The 18,756-nt window shown below is 35.1% G+C and overlaps 1 protein-coding gene across 1 annotated transcript in view; it reads right to left on the bottom strand.

Annotated features, from left to right (window-relative positions):
• LOC107594038 (POU domain, class 6, transcription factor 1) overlaps window positions 1-15,946 on the bottom strand; it is a 19,221-nt gene extending 3,275 nt beyond the window's left edge. Inside the window, exons 1-9 of the mRNA XM_016283966.1 lie at window positions 15,593-15,946; window positions 9,576-9,705; window positions 9,198-9,242; window positions 4,636-4,861; window positions 4,188-4,393; window positions 2,742-2,870; window positions 2,390-2,626; window positions 1,523-1,658; window positions 1,128-1,296 (exon numbers count right to left, since the gene is read on the bottom strand). Of these exons, the coding sequence (XP_016139452.1) occupies window positions 1,128-1,296; window positions 1,523-1,658; window positions 2,390-2,626; window positions 2,742-2,870; window positions 4,188-4,393; window positions 4,636-4,861; window positions 9,198-9,242; window positions 9,576-9,629 (1,202 nt within the window). The 5' untranslated portion in view covers window positions 9,630-9,705; window positions 15,593-15,946. The remainder of the gene's footprint in view (window positions 1-1,127; window positions 1,297-1,522; window positions 1,659-2,389; window positions 2,627-2,741; window positions 2,871-4,187; window positions 4,394-4,635; window positions 4,862-9,197; window positions 9,243-9,575; window positions 9,706-15,592) is intronic.
• Window positions 15,947-18,756: the final 2,810 nt, after the last annotated feature.

Below are 18,756 nucleotides of genomic sequence, written 5' to 3'. Positions count from 1 at the left end.
GGTCCGGTCTCAGACCTCAAATGCATAAAACATGAACCTTTATACAGTAGACATACTAGTGTTTCTTGCGTAAAGACAATGCTGTACTTATACAAACAAGAAGATATTTATTTACCCTTGCAAGACGTTCAGCTGCTCTGCTGTGGAACTTCAGTTCACTGCACTCAGTCAGTCAAGACAGGGGGCGGAGTTATGAGGTTTGACTGACAGTTTGAGCGGATCCAACAAGATTTAGTCACAAACTCTTTTTAATACCTTTCATTCGCTAAATATATTTGTAAAACAGACAGACAGACGTAAAGGGTGACCAATAGCATTGATTTATTGAAGAACAAAAAAAACAAAAAAGGGCACTTCGGAGTGTAAGGACAAAAAGGGCATGTGCTCTGCACAGGTTGAGCCCTACCTGTGCACGTGCCTGAGTATGTGTGTTCCCTGGGAATTGAACCCACGGCCTTTTGCGCTGCTAACGCAATGCTCTACCACTGAGCCACAGGAACAGAATAATAGTAATGTTAATAATGTATAAACGTATGTTTAAATAAATGTCATGAAAACTTTTTTTTATAATTTAGACTTTTAAGATTTAGACTTAAAACTGCAATTTACATGTTCACATACAATTTTTTATTTGAGTGTTGATTATTATAACTAAAAAAAGGTCAATTTAATGTAATAGTTTGGGCTCTATTGTTAATTGTAAGCTAAGTGCGCAAGTAATAGGGTTCCCTATATAGTTTACAACATTAGTTGAGAAATGTAATTCTAATTATATTTAAAGACAATATATTTTAAAGCCAAAATTTGTTGACTGTTCAGAAATGTATGCCCCCCTCCCCCCACCTCACACTACCAAAAAAGTACAGGACCGTGACTTCAAAACCACGGTATGCACTAAACCATCAATTCTTGCTTACCTTTACACCCCTAATAAATAAGCTTTGTATAATCTATGCTTCATGAAAAAAAATGCTGTATACAAAGAAGAGCCTTGTGTCACTAGTTACTTTTTTCTTTCTTTAATGGTACAATTTACACAACCTAAATGGAGTGGGAGTGGTTCAATCAGTCCCGTTAAGACTAGTAAAGAAAGACAGAAACAAAGAAATGATAGAAAAGAGAATAACCTGCAGATGGCTGACTGACTGTAGGCGGGACCCTCCGTAGCGGTGAGAGCCTGACCCACTTGAGTCTGTGTCAACCCCAGAGAGAGCCGTCGAATCTTAAAATTCTTGGCAAACTCTCGGATCTCCTCCAGATTAATGGCCTCTTCTTCATTCACAGCAGACTGTGGTTCTTAATGAAAACAAAAATTGAATTAGGACTTTGGATTCTCTCCAGATCATAAACAACATGAGTAATTTACCCACGAGTCACTGAAGCATCAATCTTCAAAACTGAAATCTGATCTAACCGCACCTGACAGAATTGCTCCTATTCAATTACGTGACTGAAAAAGGTTGCTTGCAGTATTGCATTTACATTACATAAACAGTAAAGTACTAGAAAAACATAAACCTACTGCTGACAAGCTGCCCCACGGTAGGCATGTCTCCACAGACGATGGCACCGGTAGAGGTGAGGGATGTGACTGATTTAACCACTTGCGGCTGGGGAGCAATAATGACTTTAGATGGCGCCACTTTCCCAACAGGACCCTAGAGAACAAATCACAGTCCATTACCAAATATGACAATCATTTCAGAAATATTTCACATTCTGCGAGTGGCGTTAAAAGCTTGTTCAGTTTTATCTGAAACCGATGAACATGAATGCAACATTTTATTACATTGCTTGTTGTATGTATCATGCCAGTTCAGAAATTAAACGTCTGCTGAGTGGTGTTAAAAAGTGGGAAAATAAGTAATTATTAATCAGTAATATGGCCCTGTAATCATAATGAAGGTATTTTAATGCCACTTGTGTTCATTTCAGTTAATTGTATGTATGGATACATTTTTGGAAACACATTTTACAATGATCCTACGTTGGCATTTTAAATGCATGATAGGGCATTGCTAGATGGATGCCAAGCAGTTGCTAAGGTCTTCTTGGGTGCTATGCATACAAAAGAAAGATATATTTATCCTTAAAAAAAGTACAAAAATGGTGCACAGACTGCACAAAATGTTTATTGTGTGTTTACAGACTAATGAAGAGCCACAGTGGGCGCACTTCAGTACCGGTGTGCTGGTCTTGGTGAGTGTCAGGGGCACAGTGGCTTTGGGGAGGACGGAGGCGGCGGACGGGGCAGCAGCTGTTGGACCGCATACAAAAGAAAGATATATTTATCCTTAAAAAAAGTACAAAAATGGTGCACAGACTGCACAAAATGTTTATTGTGTGTTTACAGACTAATGAAGAGCCACAGTGGGCGGCACTTCAGTACCGGTGTGCTGGTCTTGGTGAGTGTCAGGGGCACAGTGGCTTTGGGGAGGACGGAGGCGGCGGACGGGGCAGCAGCTGTTGGACTGTTTCCTATTGTAGCAATGATCTGGCCCTGGGAGTTGAGGAGCAGCTGTGGGCACACAGTCTGGAGCTGCAGACCTTGAGCAGGTAACGCAGAGGCTGCTGCAGCTCCAGCCAGTGATGCAGGGTTGACCAGCAGGGGAAGTGTTCCAATTACCTGAAACACAGGTATGAAAATGATGAGACTGATATGTAAAAATTGTGTGAGAAGGCTTTCCCTTAGGAACAATGTGTCTATTAAATGAACAAATATATTTAAATGTAATACTAACTTGGCCCTGTGCATTGGTAATGAGTTGACCTGTGAGTCCTGCCACATTAGACATGGCACTGGTGATGATGGGAGTTGTAGTGAGAGAGCTGATGAACTGAGGCTGAGCTCCCAGAGAAGCTGCACTAATCTGAAGGAGGAAAAACACTCCTGATTAGATTAGACTGAATTCATTATGAAATTATCTTTAGTAATTTAAGACTAGATGCATTTCCTGAAAGAAAATGCCATTATTGTAAAGCAGCAAGAGAGTGTTTTAGATGAGCTTAAGTTTAAGGTTTTAGAATATTTCCATAAACTTTCTATCTAGTGTGCATATGATTTATGAAATATTTATCTTTCCTTGTTTCTTTTTTTTCTTCTTTTATATAATCTAAAAAAATATAAAACAATAAATTAATAACGAATAACAAAATCTACTACTAATAATAATAACAACAATTATTATTATTATTATTGTCTATAGAAACTATAGTCAATCTTCTCAGAAATAAGATTTATTCAAATCTTAACAGAAATATTCAAACATAATTGTAAGTAATCAAGCCCTGGAATACTAAGGGCCAGATTTACTAACAGCTTGCGCCAGCGTAAACCATCTTTTGGCGTTCAGGATTTACTAAAGACGCGTAGTGAAGAATTAGCGCTGAAAAGGCGTGGACAGTTATTTTTACGCCTGACCTTATTAAATATACATTTGTAGGAGTTTCCCTTTCAGATGCAAAATTTATGACAGGAGAGTATTAAAATGAATCACGCAACGCGGTTTACTAACATTTGCACTCGTCAAATTACTGGTATTTGCGTAATTATTTAACACCCAAAAAAGCATGTCTTAAAGCAGGTGGTAATTTGTGCTGCTCTTGGTAGATTGCGCTGGTCATTATGGAAATGATCTGGCTGCATCCGTGTTCTTTAATGTGCGCATTGTCAGTAAATCACACACAGACTCTTCCCCTCCCATCAGCGCTTTTATGCAATTGCGCTCTAACGCTAATTTGCCATTTAGTAAATCTGCCCCTAAAACTTTTGACTAGCTAACTAAATAAATAAACAAAATGTGCTTTGTTTTGAAGTTGGACCTTTTTTGGTCTTTTTTCCAACTCACCTATCAATTACTTGAAGGTGTGTGAGGGTGTTTGTTGTTTAATATAAATAGTGAAAATCTATAAAAAAGTTAAAATCTATACTATTTCGTCCACAAAAAAAATCAATAAATGCTAAAATCAAAAACTATTTTTTAGATGAATTGTTGATATGAAAGCAGTCTTCAAGAAACTGCTTCTTGAATATCCAATACTAGCCAGTAAATTTTTTTAATTGGTTAGCACCCCATTTCGTCCCAATATATTGCACATTTCCATTTCAAAATCCAATTTTCCACATATATGATACAACTGAACCCAATTACATGTTTCTATCCACAACAGAAGCGTTCCCTACTCACAATAGCAGGGTTGATGGACAGGCCTGCAGTCTGAAGTGTTGCGACCGAGGCACTGGGCTCTGACACCTTCTGAACAACAGACGCAGTGGTGGCTGGTATGGTCTGCGTTGGCTGCACAGCCGCCTGCACCGCAGACACCTGGGGCTGCAGGACTGCCTGCGCAGGTGACTGCAGCTGCGTCTGGAGAGCGTTCAACACAGTAGCAGCTGGAAGAGAAAAACAAGCTGTTGTAACAGTTAAAAATAAATAGTTTTTCTGAGATTGTCTGCTCAGTAAAACACCTTGTACCATTAAAATGTTCACTATTCTGAACTACTGACTGGCCTGAACAAGTCACCATTTCATATAAACATAAAATGCTGCCCTTAATCCATGTATTTTAAATTGAATTCCATGGCATCAGAATTTTGCGCAGGATCAATATGCAAAATTTGCTTCAGCACCATACCTTGCAGTCCTGCAAATGGCAGCTTCAGCAGTCCTCCGGCAGGGCTGGCTGCAGCGAGACCAGGGAGGGTGGCGACAGTGGCGGTGGGCCAGGTGAGCACTGCCAGACCCCCCTGACCCCCCACAGATCCAGCCATACTCAGAGGTATGAGCAGGGGCTGACCCAGAGAACCCTGCTGGGCAAGCATGCCAGTCATCAGAGAGGCCAAACCATCCTGAGTCAGGACCTGGCAAGGTAATGGCATACAGATTTATTTATTCTGAGAAAGGTTTTTCAATTGTTTTGACATTAATAGGTATTTTTCTGACATTCTGCACCAATGTTGTTATAGTCACTTAAAACTGTTATAAATCAGTTTTGTTAATAGAAAAACTGAAATAATATTAAACAAACATTAGATGGAAAAAAATATTTTTTACCATTGCAACTAACTGAAACAAACAAGTCTAAAGGCTGTATTTTACATTTTAAACAAGGCATCACACACTAGCCAACTTTGTAAATGGTTACAAAAGATGCTGATGCTAAAAGCGTCGACTCATTCAGACTGTAATCAAAGGAAAAAATCGGAACAAAAGTCATGAAGTGTATTTCAGCCTTAAGGTCCTTGCATACTGAGTCCGAAATTTTCGGAAGCGTGTTTATGGTTCATCCTTTCCTATCAAAATGCTTGCTACAGATGTGAAAATGCAGAAAACTGAACCTGATCCAATTTATTTTATGATGGACGAAAGTTTCAGAGGCAGTGTTTAAACATGATTGACACAACGTGAGGTTGTATATATTTTTTAATGTGTGAGAATTTCGGACTCAATGTGCAAAGACCTTTAAGCTGAAGTACTAAAATTACTAAAACAAAATAAAAATGCATTAAACATAACAAATAAAAACTCAAACTTGAACTAAAATCACAATATACACTGATGAAATAGCTAATTTAAAATATTACATTTACATTTTACATTTAGTCATTTAGCAGACACTTTTATCCAAAGCGACTTACAAATGAGGACAATGGAAGCAATCAAAATCAACAAAAGAGCAATGATATGCAAGTGCTATAACAAGTCTGTTAGCTTAACACTGTACACGTAGCAAGGTTTTTTAAAAAGACAACAGACAGAACAGAAAAAGAATAGAGTAAGCTAGTGTTAGAGGCCTTTTTTGCTTTTGTTAATTGTATAATAAATAAAAAGAAAACAGACGGAATACAAAAAGATTAGAGAATCTAGTGTAAGGTTTTTTTTTTCCAAGAAAACAAGCAGTTAGTAAATGAATAGAGTGCAAGTCTAAAAGGGACAATTTTTTTTAAAGAATAGAGAGTGCTAGAGTTAAGATAAAGATGGATAAATATGAATAAATACTATAATGGTACATAAATAATAATAAAATAACACTGATTTACACTTATTTGCTAAATTAATTAATTTAAAGCAAGTGTTTTTAACATTTACAGAGCTAGGTACTCCTCACTAGAGCTGCACGATTCTGGATAAGCTGAGAATCATGATCATCAAATAGAGATCATTATTCTCGCACGATTCTGAACTAAGCAAAATAACATGGAATTTACTAGAGACTGTGACAAAATATATTAAAAAAATGTTTGACTGAATGATTCAATGACTCGATCATAAATACTTCACTTGTTCCATTACTGAATGAATCAGCATTTTTAAAGAAATTTCTTGAATGGATGATTCAATCACAAATAAATTTAACAGTCTCTAAGTCGCCACCTAGTGGCAAAACAATGTTATCAATATTGTAATCAACAAACGTTATTTGAAGCGGCAATTTGAAGCGAAAACTGCTTTCAAAAGGTGATTTGCTCCATTTTGACTGCTACGATAGACATCATTATTTATTTCAGTATTTATTTCTTATTATATTAACATTTTTGCACTACATAATGCTTAGTGGATCACTTGTAAATGTTAATTTAGAAAGTTAGAAATATGATATGAACATCCTTAAGGTCATTCAAATATGAAGACCAGAGTCAGAAATGATCAAGAGCTTGAGGCAATGCTGATGCTAAAAGCGTCGACTCATTCAGACTGTAATCAAAGGAAAAAATCGGAACAAAAGTCATGAAGTGTATTTCAGCCTTAAGGTCCTTGCATACTGAGTCCGAAATTTTCGGAAGCGTGTTTATGGTTCATCCTTTCCTATCAAAATGCTTGCTACAGATGTGAAAATGCAGAAAACTGAACCTGATCCAATTTATTTTATGATGGACGAAAGTTTCAGAGGCAGTGTTTAAACATGATTGACACAACGTGAGGTTGTATATATTTTTTAATGTGTGAGAATTTCGGACTCAATGTGCAAAGACCTTTAAGCTGAAGTACTAAAATTACTAAAACAAAAACAAAATAAAAATGCATTAAACATAACAAATAAAAACTCAAACTTGAACTAAAATCACAATATACACTGATGAAATAGCTAATTTAAAATATTACATTTACATTTTACATTTAGTCATTTAGCAGACACTTTTATCCAAAGCGACTTACAAATGAGGACAATGGAAGCAATCAAAATCAACAAAAGAGCAATGATATGCAAGTGCTATAACAAGTCTGTTAGCTTAACACTGTACACGTAGCAAGGTTTTTTAAAAAGACAACAGACAGAACAGAAAAAGAATAGAGTAAGCTAGTGTTAGAGGCCTTTTTTGCTTTTGTTAATTGTATAATAAATAAAAAGAAAACAGACGGAATACAAAAAGATTAGAGAATCTAGTGTAAGGTTTTTTTTTTCCAAGAAAACAAGCAGTTAGTAAATGAATAGAGTGCAAGTCTAAAAGGGACAATTTTTTTTAAAGAATAGAGAGTGCTAGAGTTAAGATAAAGATGGATAAATATGAATAAATACTATAATGGTACATAAATAATAATAAAATAACACTGATTTACACTTATTTGCTAAATTAATTAATTTAAAGCAAGTGTTTTTAACATTTACAGAGCTAGGTACTCCTCACTAGAGCTGCACGATTCTGGATAAGCTGAGAATCATGATCATCAAATAGAGATCATTATTCTCGCACGATTCTGAACTAAGCAAAATAACATGGAATTTACTAGAGACTGTGACAAAATATATTTAAAAAATGTTTGACTGAATGATTCAATGACTCGATCATAAATACTTCACTTGTTCCATTACTGAATGAATCAGCATTTTTAAAGAAATTTCTTGAATGGATGATTCAATCACAAATAAATTTAACAGTCTCTAAATCGCCATCTAGTGGCAAAACAATGTTATCAATATTGTAATCAACAAACGTTATTTGAAGCGGCAATTTGAAGCGAAAACTGCTTTCAAAAGGTGATTTGCTCCATTTTGACTGCTACGATAGACATCATTATTTATTTCAGTATTTATTTATTATTATATTAACATTTTTGCACTACATAATGCTTAGTGGATCACTTGTAAATGTTAATTTAGAAAGTTAGAAATATGATATGAACATCCTTAAGGTCATTCAGATATGAAGACCAGAGTCAGAAATGATCAAGAGCTTGAGGCAAAAATGACACTGAAAGTGGCCTCTAATATTTTAAAGGGGTCCTAATATGCTTTTTTCCCTTTTCAACTTTAGTTAGTCTGTAATGTCACTGTTTGAGCATAAAAAAGATCTGCAAAGTTACAAAGCTCAAAGTCCACTTCAAAAGGAGATATTTTATTTAACAGAAATCACTTTTCAAAAACTACAACGAACAACTCGTTTGGACTACAACGCATATTTTCTGTGATTTGTGAAATCACAAATATCGACGAATGGGACGAGACCTGGTTGAGCTGCACTCGAGAAGGCAACGAGTGTTATCACTATGTCGGAGACACGCTAGTTTTCCCAAGGCAGATGAACTTAGAGTGGTTTCAATCATCCGGGTTTAATCGCGCTCTAATTGATTTAATATTGACGCAATATTTACACTGAAGCTCGGTAAGGCAGCTCTGGTAAGGGGCATGATATTTCCCGACCAGGCACCGAGTGGTGCCAATCACATAAAAAAGATGCCATTAAACAAATACAAAAAATATACTCTTAAATAAAGTTTTTATGTTGTTTCTACATTAAAGATTGAATGTGAAATTATTGCAATATAAAAGTATATTTAACTTTAATGTTAGGTGGGATTAATCACAATTAATTTCAGAAAAAATATATATGATTATAAAAAAAATTATTTATTGACAGCACTAATTTTAAAATATGTTAAAACAGAAAGCAGCTATTTTAAATTGAAATTGTATTTAAAATTTTAAATATGACACAATATTACTCTTTTTACTGTATCAAACAAATGCAACTTTTAAATGGTAGTGTATTATAATATAGCACGATGCAGTTTTGAAGCTTTTGCTCAGCTTAATGTTTGATTTTTATTAAGCTTTTTATTAAGAACATTCCTCGATCATGTTTCAGTCAAGATCAGAGAAACATCACAGGAGCAAATGCAGGGCTCAGGCAGAGAGGGAAGCTCAGCTCAGCTCAGCGCAGCACAGAGAGCAGTACAGACTCAGGAGAAGGTGCATACCTGGTCGTCTTGTGCTGGGAATTTCAAAGTGCAGGAACCTAAAAGCTGAGAAAACACTTCTGCAGTCAGACAGTGAATGGCTAAAGAGAACAGAGATGCCAAGCACACGTTAGGACACAAAGAATCAACCCAACAAGGACACAAGTGACATGAGTACAGCAAACAAACGAGAGCGTCTGCCCAAAAATAAGCAATGCTTTCTGCAAACACCTCACCACCAAAAGAGAATTGCTTGTGCTGTGAATGTAGACTGAACACTCACACATGTGGGGCATGAGGCTGGACATGTGATGAAATGTTAAAGTACATCTGTGTTTTGGTAACACTTCATGTAAGTAGTGAGAATAGTATGGGAATTATGACTTGACTCAGGAATACCTGTTCATTGACGGTGAGTGGCGCATTGTTTGCAGGGAGATCCTCAGTGTCCATGATGAAGTCTAAGCTCTGAGGAGATCACTGATTCTGCATAGTGGTTGAAGGGGATGTTATCAGCTCCACAGTACCCCTGAGACAAAGAAGCTAGTCAATAAAAATTCCTGACAGCACTAGATAGATACTTTTATCTCCACCATGATATAAAAGTTGACCCCATTTAATTAAATTCAATTACATTACAGTAACTTTTCATCAAGAGCTTTTATATTTTTTTTAGCCCCTCAGTTACAACCACCTGTCAGAGACCATTTTTCACAATTCAGGGAATTGTAGGAAGTCCCATCCTACATTATTTAACCGCCTGGGGTCAGCAAAGACACCGGCGGGAGCACTTGCATATTTTCCAGATGACAGAAAAAAGAACTTAAAATGCTCCGTCGCTTTTGATTGGACACATAAAAGTTATACATCACTTGAATCTGTAAAGGGTCTACTTTTATTTGTGTATGCGCACTAGGGCTGTGCAAATAATCGAATGCGATTTTCATGTGCATCTCGTCAGTAAAGCCGGTTCTGTGATTAGTAGTAAATCTCCAGCACGTGCTTTCAGATGGAGCGGCATTTACTACACAGATCCGTAGTTCACTGACACTGCCGATTAAGAACGCGATATTGCGTAGCTTTTCAGTGATCTACGGCTCTGTGTAGTAAATGCCGCTCCATCTGAAAGCACGTGCTGGAGATTTACTACTAATCACAGAACCGGCTTTACTGACGAGATCTCCAGCACGTGCTTTCAGATAGAGCGGCATTTACTACACAGATCCGTAGTTCACTGACACTGCCGATTAAGAACGCAATATTGCGTAGCTTGTCAGTGATCTACGGCTCTGTGTAGTAAATGCCGCTCCATCTGAAAGCACGTGCTGGAGATTTACTACTAATCACAGAACCGGTGTTCTGACGATTTGTACTACCCGCTCAGATTCTGCAACCTCCCATTAAAAAGATAGGTAGCACAAATCGATAGCGAAAAATGCTGTGTGTCAGATTGTGCTACCAGCATCTTATTCATGTGGTTTGAGGCTTTTTTTAATGTACCGTCCATACCTACCCTTACCCTAAACGTACCCTTAAAACAATGCAAATATATTTTTGGTAGCACAATCTGATAGGTAGCATGTTTTGTCGGTACACCGGCTTTACTGACGAAATGCGCATGAAAATAGCATTTGATTATTTGCACAGCCCTAAGCTCACCATAATCAACTAAACTTTGTGCTTTTGTAAAATAAAGAAAAAAACCAGAGTGCGCTTTCATTTTTCACTGTCTCCGCGAACTGCGCGTCACTAAAATGAACTGAAACTGAAATGTCTACTCTTAAATGAAGTAACTCTTACCAAAAACACATTTTCTGTGATAAAGTAATCTGTATGAAACCAACCACATGTCCAGTTTTTCTAAGCTCATTATCTATCTATTAATTAGATCACACCCATTGTTCTTCGCGCTATTGATATCACAAATCTCCACGTGAGACACATCACCCCACATCACCGTAAACAAAGCAGCAACATGTTCATCTCGGATACTTTTCATTTTTGGAAGAAGACGCTGAGATGAATTAGCCTTGTATTTACCTCAGAAGAAGACGCACTGAGAGGAATAAGCCTTGTATTTACCTCAGAAGAAGACACTGAAAGGAATAAGATTTATGTTTACCTCAAAAACAGAATGCGAGCGTCGCTTGAGTCAACGGAGGAGATCTTTTATGCCGAGTAAGTAACGTCTCTTATTGGCATTAGATAATGTGTTGTTGTGACATAAACTTGAACGCATTTACTAGTTGGACTCTTCCCAAACTATAATTCCTGACTAAAATGTGTGAAATCGAGTGCAACATTTTGAAATATGATAGGCAACCTTTCACTGCATCTAAATGTTGTATGGCGTAAGGATGGTTTTATGTTCTTTAAACAATACGATATAAAAGTAATGTTTAGATGATATAAAAGTAATGTCTAAGAATGTTTAGACCAATCTTCTCAGTGAAATACTCTGTCTGCATATATCTCCTCAAACACGTCTATAATGTGATTAACAATAATAACGTGGGCAATATTAGTGATTGCTAATGTAATAATATAGTTGCTCCTGATAGTCCTATCAACATGCTCACTCACTTATTTATTTATTTAATTTGAGTGGGTAGTGCGGTCAAACTATGAATCGTGATTAATCGCATCCAAACTAAAAGTTTTTGTTTACATAATATATGTGTGTCTACCGTGTGTATTTATAATGTATATATAAATACAAACACATGCATGTATATATTTAAGAAAAATATGTTATGTTTATATATTAAATATATTTATATATAATATAAAATATAAGAATATAAATATATAAACACGTAAATATTTTCAAAATATATACTGTATGTGTATTTATTATACATAATAAATATACACAGTACACATACATATATTATGTAAACAAACTTTTATTTTGGATGTTGGGGGGGTTTAAGAAATGATAGAAATTAAGGTTTATTTAGCAAGGACGCTTTAAATTGATCAAAAGTGATGATAAAAAAATATCAAAATATTTCTATTTCAGATAAATGCTGTTCTTCTGAACATTCTATTCATCAAAGAAACCTGAAAAATTCTACTCAGCTGTTGTCAACATAATAATAATAATACTACTAATAATAAATGTTTTTGAGCAGCAAATCAGAATATTCGAATGATTTCTGATGGATCATGTGACACTTAAGACTGGAGTAATGATGCTGAAAATTCTGCTTTGAAATCACAGGAATAAATTACATTTTATAATACATTCAAAAATAAAACAGTTATTTCGAATTATCATACTATTCGATTATTTTGAATAGTAAAAATATTTCAAAATGTTACTGTTTTGCTGTACTTTGGATCAAATAAATGCAGGCTTGGTGAGCAGAAGACACTTCTTTAAAATACATCACAAATCTTACTGTTTAAAAACTTTTGACTGGTAGTGTACACATATATATACTGTCACCATGTTTGCTCGGTCTTTGTCCGATCATTGTGTTGCTCACGTTCATTTGTTTTCTTGTGCAGTTTCTGCTGTCTCCTGTTTTCCTGCATTCCAGTTTCCTGCCGCTGTTTTGGATAATTTGGATATTGCACTCAAGACGCCTTGACTCCTTTGTTTGTTTGTTCCTAATAAACTGTTTACCTGCACTCGCAAGTGAATCTCAAGTTATTTTGTGTGATGGTTTTATATATTATATAATATATTCTAAATAAACTACAAACAAAAAAATTTATAAATTTCTTTTGTCCTCACATTCTTTTTTGTAGCAATTCCCTCTCAGTCACATACCTGACTGAAAGGCTCATTATGCAGCTCATTATGTGGGCCTTTGTCTTCTCAGGTGTGAATCACACTATTATTCATTATCATTCACGCCTCCTCACACACAGCTGTTCCATACAAAAAGTGACTTAGAAAATGAGTGAACAAGATGATTTTCACATCATTTTGAAGCAAAAACTCTAGGCTACAAGATCCAGTTCTCGAAAGTCTTTTGAACAAAATGTTCTCTATGTGGCCTTATATGGCCTTCTTCAAGTGATACATTTTTTTTTAGGTTTTCACTAACCACACATAAACATTGCTTTCTCAAAAACACACTCATGTACATGCATGCTGCTCACATATTATTGTACCCCAGTTTGTGCTGATTACAGTGTTATATGACTTTAGCCATTTATATGTTTATAAGCAACTGAAAAAGCACAAATGTCAGGGCATGTCAAAACTTCTCCAGGGCCCTAAAACACCCTCAGACCCCAGAGGGTTAATCACTGAATATCTCTTTTTAATTGGAAATACTTCTAGATATGGAAGGTAAAAAAGTATGTGATTTAGCACAGCTAAATCCGACAAATATTCTATTTCAATCAGCAATGCTTTACAATGTGGAAAAAAATATATTTTAAATAGGCCTATTAAGTTTTAAAGATTAAAATAAATATATATATATATATATATATATATATATATATGATTTAGTGCAAATAAATCTGACAAATATCCCATTTCAATCAGAAATACTTGAAAATATGGAAGATACATTATTTCAAACATTTTTAAAGGTAAAATAAATCAAAAGTAAGTGATTTAGTGCACCTAATTCTGATATCTAATTTTAATCAGAAATACTTCACAATATAAAAGAAAATTATCATTTAAATATTAAGTCATAAACGTAAAAAATTGCACTAAACCACTTTTTTTACTTTTATAACTTAATTTTTTAAGTAAATATAATTTTTTTCTTCCACATTATGAAGTATTTCTGGTTTAAATAGGATATTTCTCCGAATTTGTTGCACTAAATCACATAAATATCCCATTTCGATTAGAAATACTTCACAATATGGAAGAAAAATTGTGATTTAAAATACAGTATTAGGTTATAAAGGTCAAAGAAAATAAATGTGATTTAGTGCAACTAATTCTAACAGACATCTCATTCTAATCAGAAACACTTCACAAAATGGAAGATAAATGTTGATTTAAATATTAAGTTATTAAGTTAGAAACTGCCATGTGATTCAGTTGCACTAAGTGTAACAAATAATTTCCAAACAAGGATCCTTTTATAGTTTTCTAAAAAAAAAACAACAACAAAAAAACATTACAGTAGAGTTCTTCACCGTTAGTTGTCTCACAAGGTTATCACAAAATGAATATCAAGTTTATTTAAAATGTAAAATATGATTGTGAATAGCAGCAAACCTTCACCATGGTAAACTTTCTGCTAGGACAGCTTCAATAACATTACATATTACATTTATTATTCTTTTACAGTAATAACTTTAAGTATAAATACTATGGTGTTTTGGCAGGAACTATGAATACCTTGGTAAATCTTTTTTTTCAAGGTTGTCAACTTAAAATATTAGAATCCCAAATAACTGGAGGAACGTAATCACAGTTCTTAAGAATTTGGCAGGCTACATTATTTCTAAATAAAAATCGACCGAGCATGTTCGAATGTCATCACTGTGCAAGTGCAATTTAAGATGCATGTCTTGCCTTAAAAATGTGCGCATGTAATTATCCTAAAAACAATGGAGCATTATATAAGCCTTGCGCATTTTCACATCAAGCAGGCCTGTGAGGTACTAGTGCAGCCCTCCCAACACATTCACAATACAATAATAAAAACTCTCCTCGCGGGACACACTTCTTCATCTACTGATCACACACTCCTCACATATGCCACGACTCGGGACGGCATTTGATGTATTTCCTTTCTCTTTATCATAAATATATAAATTATGCTAATTAAGACCATTGCATATTAACCAACTTTCTGCTAGGACAGCTTCAATAACATTACATATTACATTTATTATTCTTTTACAGTAATAACTTTAAGTATAAATACTATGGTGTTTTGGCAGGAACTATGAATACCTTGGTAAATCTTTTTTTTCAAGGTTGTCAACTTAAAATATTAGAATCCCAAATAACTGGAGGAACGTAATCACAGTTCTTAAGAATTTGGCAGGCTACATTATTTCTAAATAAAAATCGACCGAGCATGTTCGAATGTCATCACTGTGCAAGTGCAATTTAAGATGCATGTCTTGCCTTAAAAATGTGCGCATGTAATTATCCTAAAAACAATGGAGCATTATATAAGCCTTGCGCATTTTCACATCAAGCAGGCCTGTGAGGTACTAGTGCAGCCCTCCCAACACATTCACAATACAATAATAAAAACTCTCCTCGCGGGACACACTTCTTCATCTACTGATCACACACTCCTCACATATGCCACGACTCGGGACGGCATTTGATGTATTTCCTTTCTCTTTATCATAAATATATAAATTATGCTAATTAAGACCATTGCATATTAACCAAAAACTCATTTCGAGTCCCGAGACTTCGTATTGCGTTGTGCAAAAATAACGTGCAAGCTGTGATCATATTCACGACTTACCCGCTGAAAGGTGGGATATTTTCTTTATTTCTCCTCCTTCGTCGAGCTTTGCCAGTTTGTTTTAAATATGCATAATTAAAAATTCACCTCACAGCTTCCGACGCGCGCTACGAACGCACACAAAAGAGCTATTTGCATGGATAAGGAGGCTCGGGAAAGCGCTGGTCCTCTTTTTAACTACATATTTAATGACGTCTCTCTGTTAACTGTCGTGCCGGTGAAGCAAGCGCACCTTAATAGCCAAGGTAAACCCTTATCTGCAGAAAAGTGGCGGAAAATTAACACAAATTTGCTCTTTTGCACTACGTCATGAACATAATTTATGCAGGCCGAGTCTCGCATTGAAAAAATGGCGCTGGCTCGACAGAACAGGAGCAATGGCCGTCTTAAAGGGACAGTACACAGTTACTGCAGTTCACTGCACTTGATTCAGACTGCAATATTGCTACAGTGTGAGGTTATGCTTTCACTGTAAAATTAATCACATTAATGAAGAGATCAGTTTATTTTGTATGAATTATTATTGTTTATCAAAATATATTATTTTAATGATATAATATAATAAAGCTTATTATATATAATGCTTATTATTACTATTATTATGTTTTTTGTGCCTTTAATGTGATAATGTGACTATTATTGTGTTGTTTTCCCAAAACAATGATGTGAATAAAAAGTATAAGTATTTGAAATATTAACATTCGTGTCATTCTATTCATGCAGTTTTTAACTTTTAAAGAAAATCATATAGGTGATTTTTATTACATGATAAAATGTAATATATACAGATAAACAGAACAAAATAGACAATTAAGTTGCTCACTGCACTATTCAAACCCTTGAATCCAACTAATATTGCTACATTGTGAGGTTATGCACTAATACTAACATTAATAATGACATCAATTTATTATTATGATCACTTATAAAAATGATGACATAATAATTAGTGTAATCATGACTACTACTATTGCTGTGTTTCTTCAAAATAACAAAATATTTTTTTAAGAATTTAAAATATTGATATTCATATCCTACCTCCTGTGTCCTTGTACCTCTTAAAGTCAAATTCAAATGTTAAATGCAGTTAATAAAACATGGCATCTCAGCACTTACAAAACTGTATTCCTTTAGCAGATGTTTTTATCCAAAGTGACTTACAAATGAGGAATACTAAAGTAAATCAAGAAATAAAATGATAGAGAAAAACGAGTTTGGCTACAGCCCAAGCAGATTAATCTTCAAGCACAGTTTTCCCTCTGATTGTTCTCCAGAGATGATCATTTTAGGGCACTGCAGATAAATGCATCTGTTGCATTGTTATTTGAATTTCTATTGTAATGATTGCATGTTTTTTGAGAAAGCCTATACACATATACACCATTAAATGCATTCAAAATAAGATGTTCTTTGCTCATGTCCTTTTTCATGAAAATAAGATGCATATTGATGCATATTCTTATATGTGATTTACAAGGCATATTCACATTTTTTATAATGAACTGGCTTATGAAAAAGACACCGTGTTTCTATACACACTCTGTGTCTTTCCTCTGTTGCCAAGCCAGCTGGCAAACACTTCCATTTGCATGCATTAGCAGCATATTGCCATGGAGCTCAAAGGAGTACTGGGATTGCTGAATACAGACGAATCTGTAATTAGGTTCACAGCCAGTATACAGGCCCCAACTAATACAGAGAAGTTCCATTTTAGATGTACTAAATGCATCTTTATACTGCCTAAGGAGCCTGTGGGCCTAGCCATAAAAATGCATAAATGACATTTAATTTAGTCACACAGGTGCAAAACAAAATTTGGATCATCATTCCTATTCAAAGTCTGATACGTAGTACATTAGGTTGAATATTGCAATTAAATTAAACAGTCTTAATGAAACCTCTGCTCTGCTTGGCATACTTCCCAGGGCCTAATTATACAATATTACTTTAGGTTCATCAAGTGTGCAAAATCGTTCCATACTGTCTAACCCTTTGAGTAGACAGGAATTCATATTACATGCTGATATCAATAATAATGTTACTGGGAATGTAAAATATAAAAATATTCACATCAAATATTTAATTAGACAATAAATAATTCAGCATATAAACAACATACCAAACTGTCAACACTTAAGTAATAGCAGGGCATGTTATCACGCTACAGTATTTGGGGTGTCACAATGAAGCAGCCAGCAATTAATGGAATATTAAATTGCAGAGGTGTAAAGACCTAAAAATCATACTTGAGTAAAAGTACAGATACCTTCCAGTGAAAATTACTCCACTACACATTACAAGTCACCAATTCCAAAACAACCTGAGTAAAAGTCTTAGAGTATCTGATTTGAACAGTACTTAAGTATTTTACTTATACTAAATAGGCTCAAAGTTGCACTAGTCAAAGAGACATGCCAGTGAAAAACTGTATCGTTGTGGAGAAGCTGCGGAAAACAGGCAGAGGCAAGGATCTATGTGCTCTTATTTCATGGAAAAACTAGAACAAACAATAAGGCAAAACCCAAAGGGAACGAAGAACAGCATGACTGGCAAACAGACAACTATTACATTCAACAACTCACAAGGAACTAAAGAAAAACTAGGGCTATATATACACACGGGGCTAACAAGCTTAACAAGATAAGACACACCTGGGGAGACTAATCAAGGGGAACCAATGAACAAACGGACTACAAACTGACTACAAACACCACGGGAGACAGGAAGTGACATAAAAGTCCAGGGCAAGGCACAGAGAGCATGAAACAAAAACAAGAAAGAGTTGATTTGTGAGGAGAGCAATCACGTTTATTTTCTAAAACCAAAATAAAACTGAACACCTCAAAATTACAAAACAAACAAAAAACAATATCTTTCAAAAAGGTCTCTTCAGTATAATGGATAAATAAAATTATGTTAAGGAAAATTAAAAAGCCGAAACCTTCTTGCAGTGGATGTGCTGGTTTGGGCCTCATTGCCGGCTGCAGTCATGTCCTCATCTCTTATATAAACACCTGTGATTCACAAATACTTGCTAAGGAACTCGCATTCACATAAAGTAGCCTTGTTGAAAAGTTTGGGTGAGTAAGGGCAAAACGCACAAGATACAGTACTTTCAGTGACCTGGAATTGGCAATATCACGTCTTTTGTAGCAGAAATAAAC

The sequence above is a fragment of the Sinocyclocheilus grahami genome, unplaced genomic scaffold (assembly GCF_001515645.1).
Source record: "Sinocyclocheilus grahami isolate Dianchi unplaced genomic scaffold, SAMN03320097.WGS_v1.1 scaffold178.1, whole genome shotgun sequence".
In the NCBI taxonomy this organism is placed as follows: Eukaryota; Metazoa; Chordata; class Actinopteri; order Cypriniformes; family Cyprinidae; genus Sinocyclocheilus; species Sinocyclocheilus grahami.
Note: the sequence above shows the minus strand (reverse complement) of the source record. Positions and strands in the feature narration are given on the sequence as shown.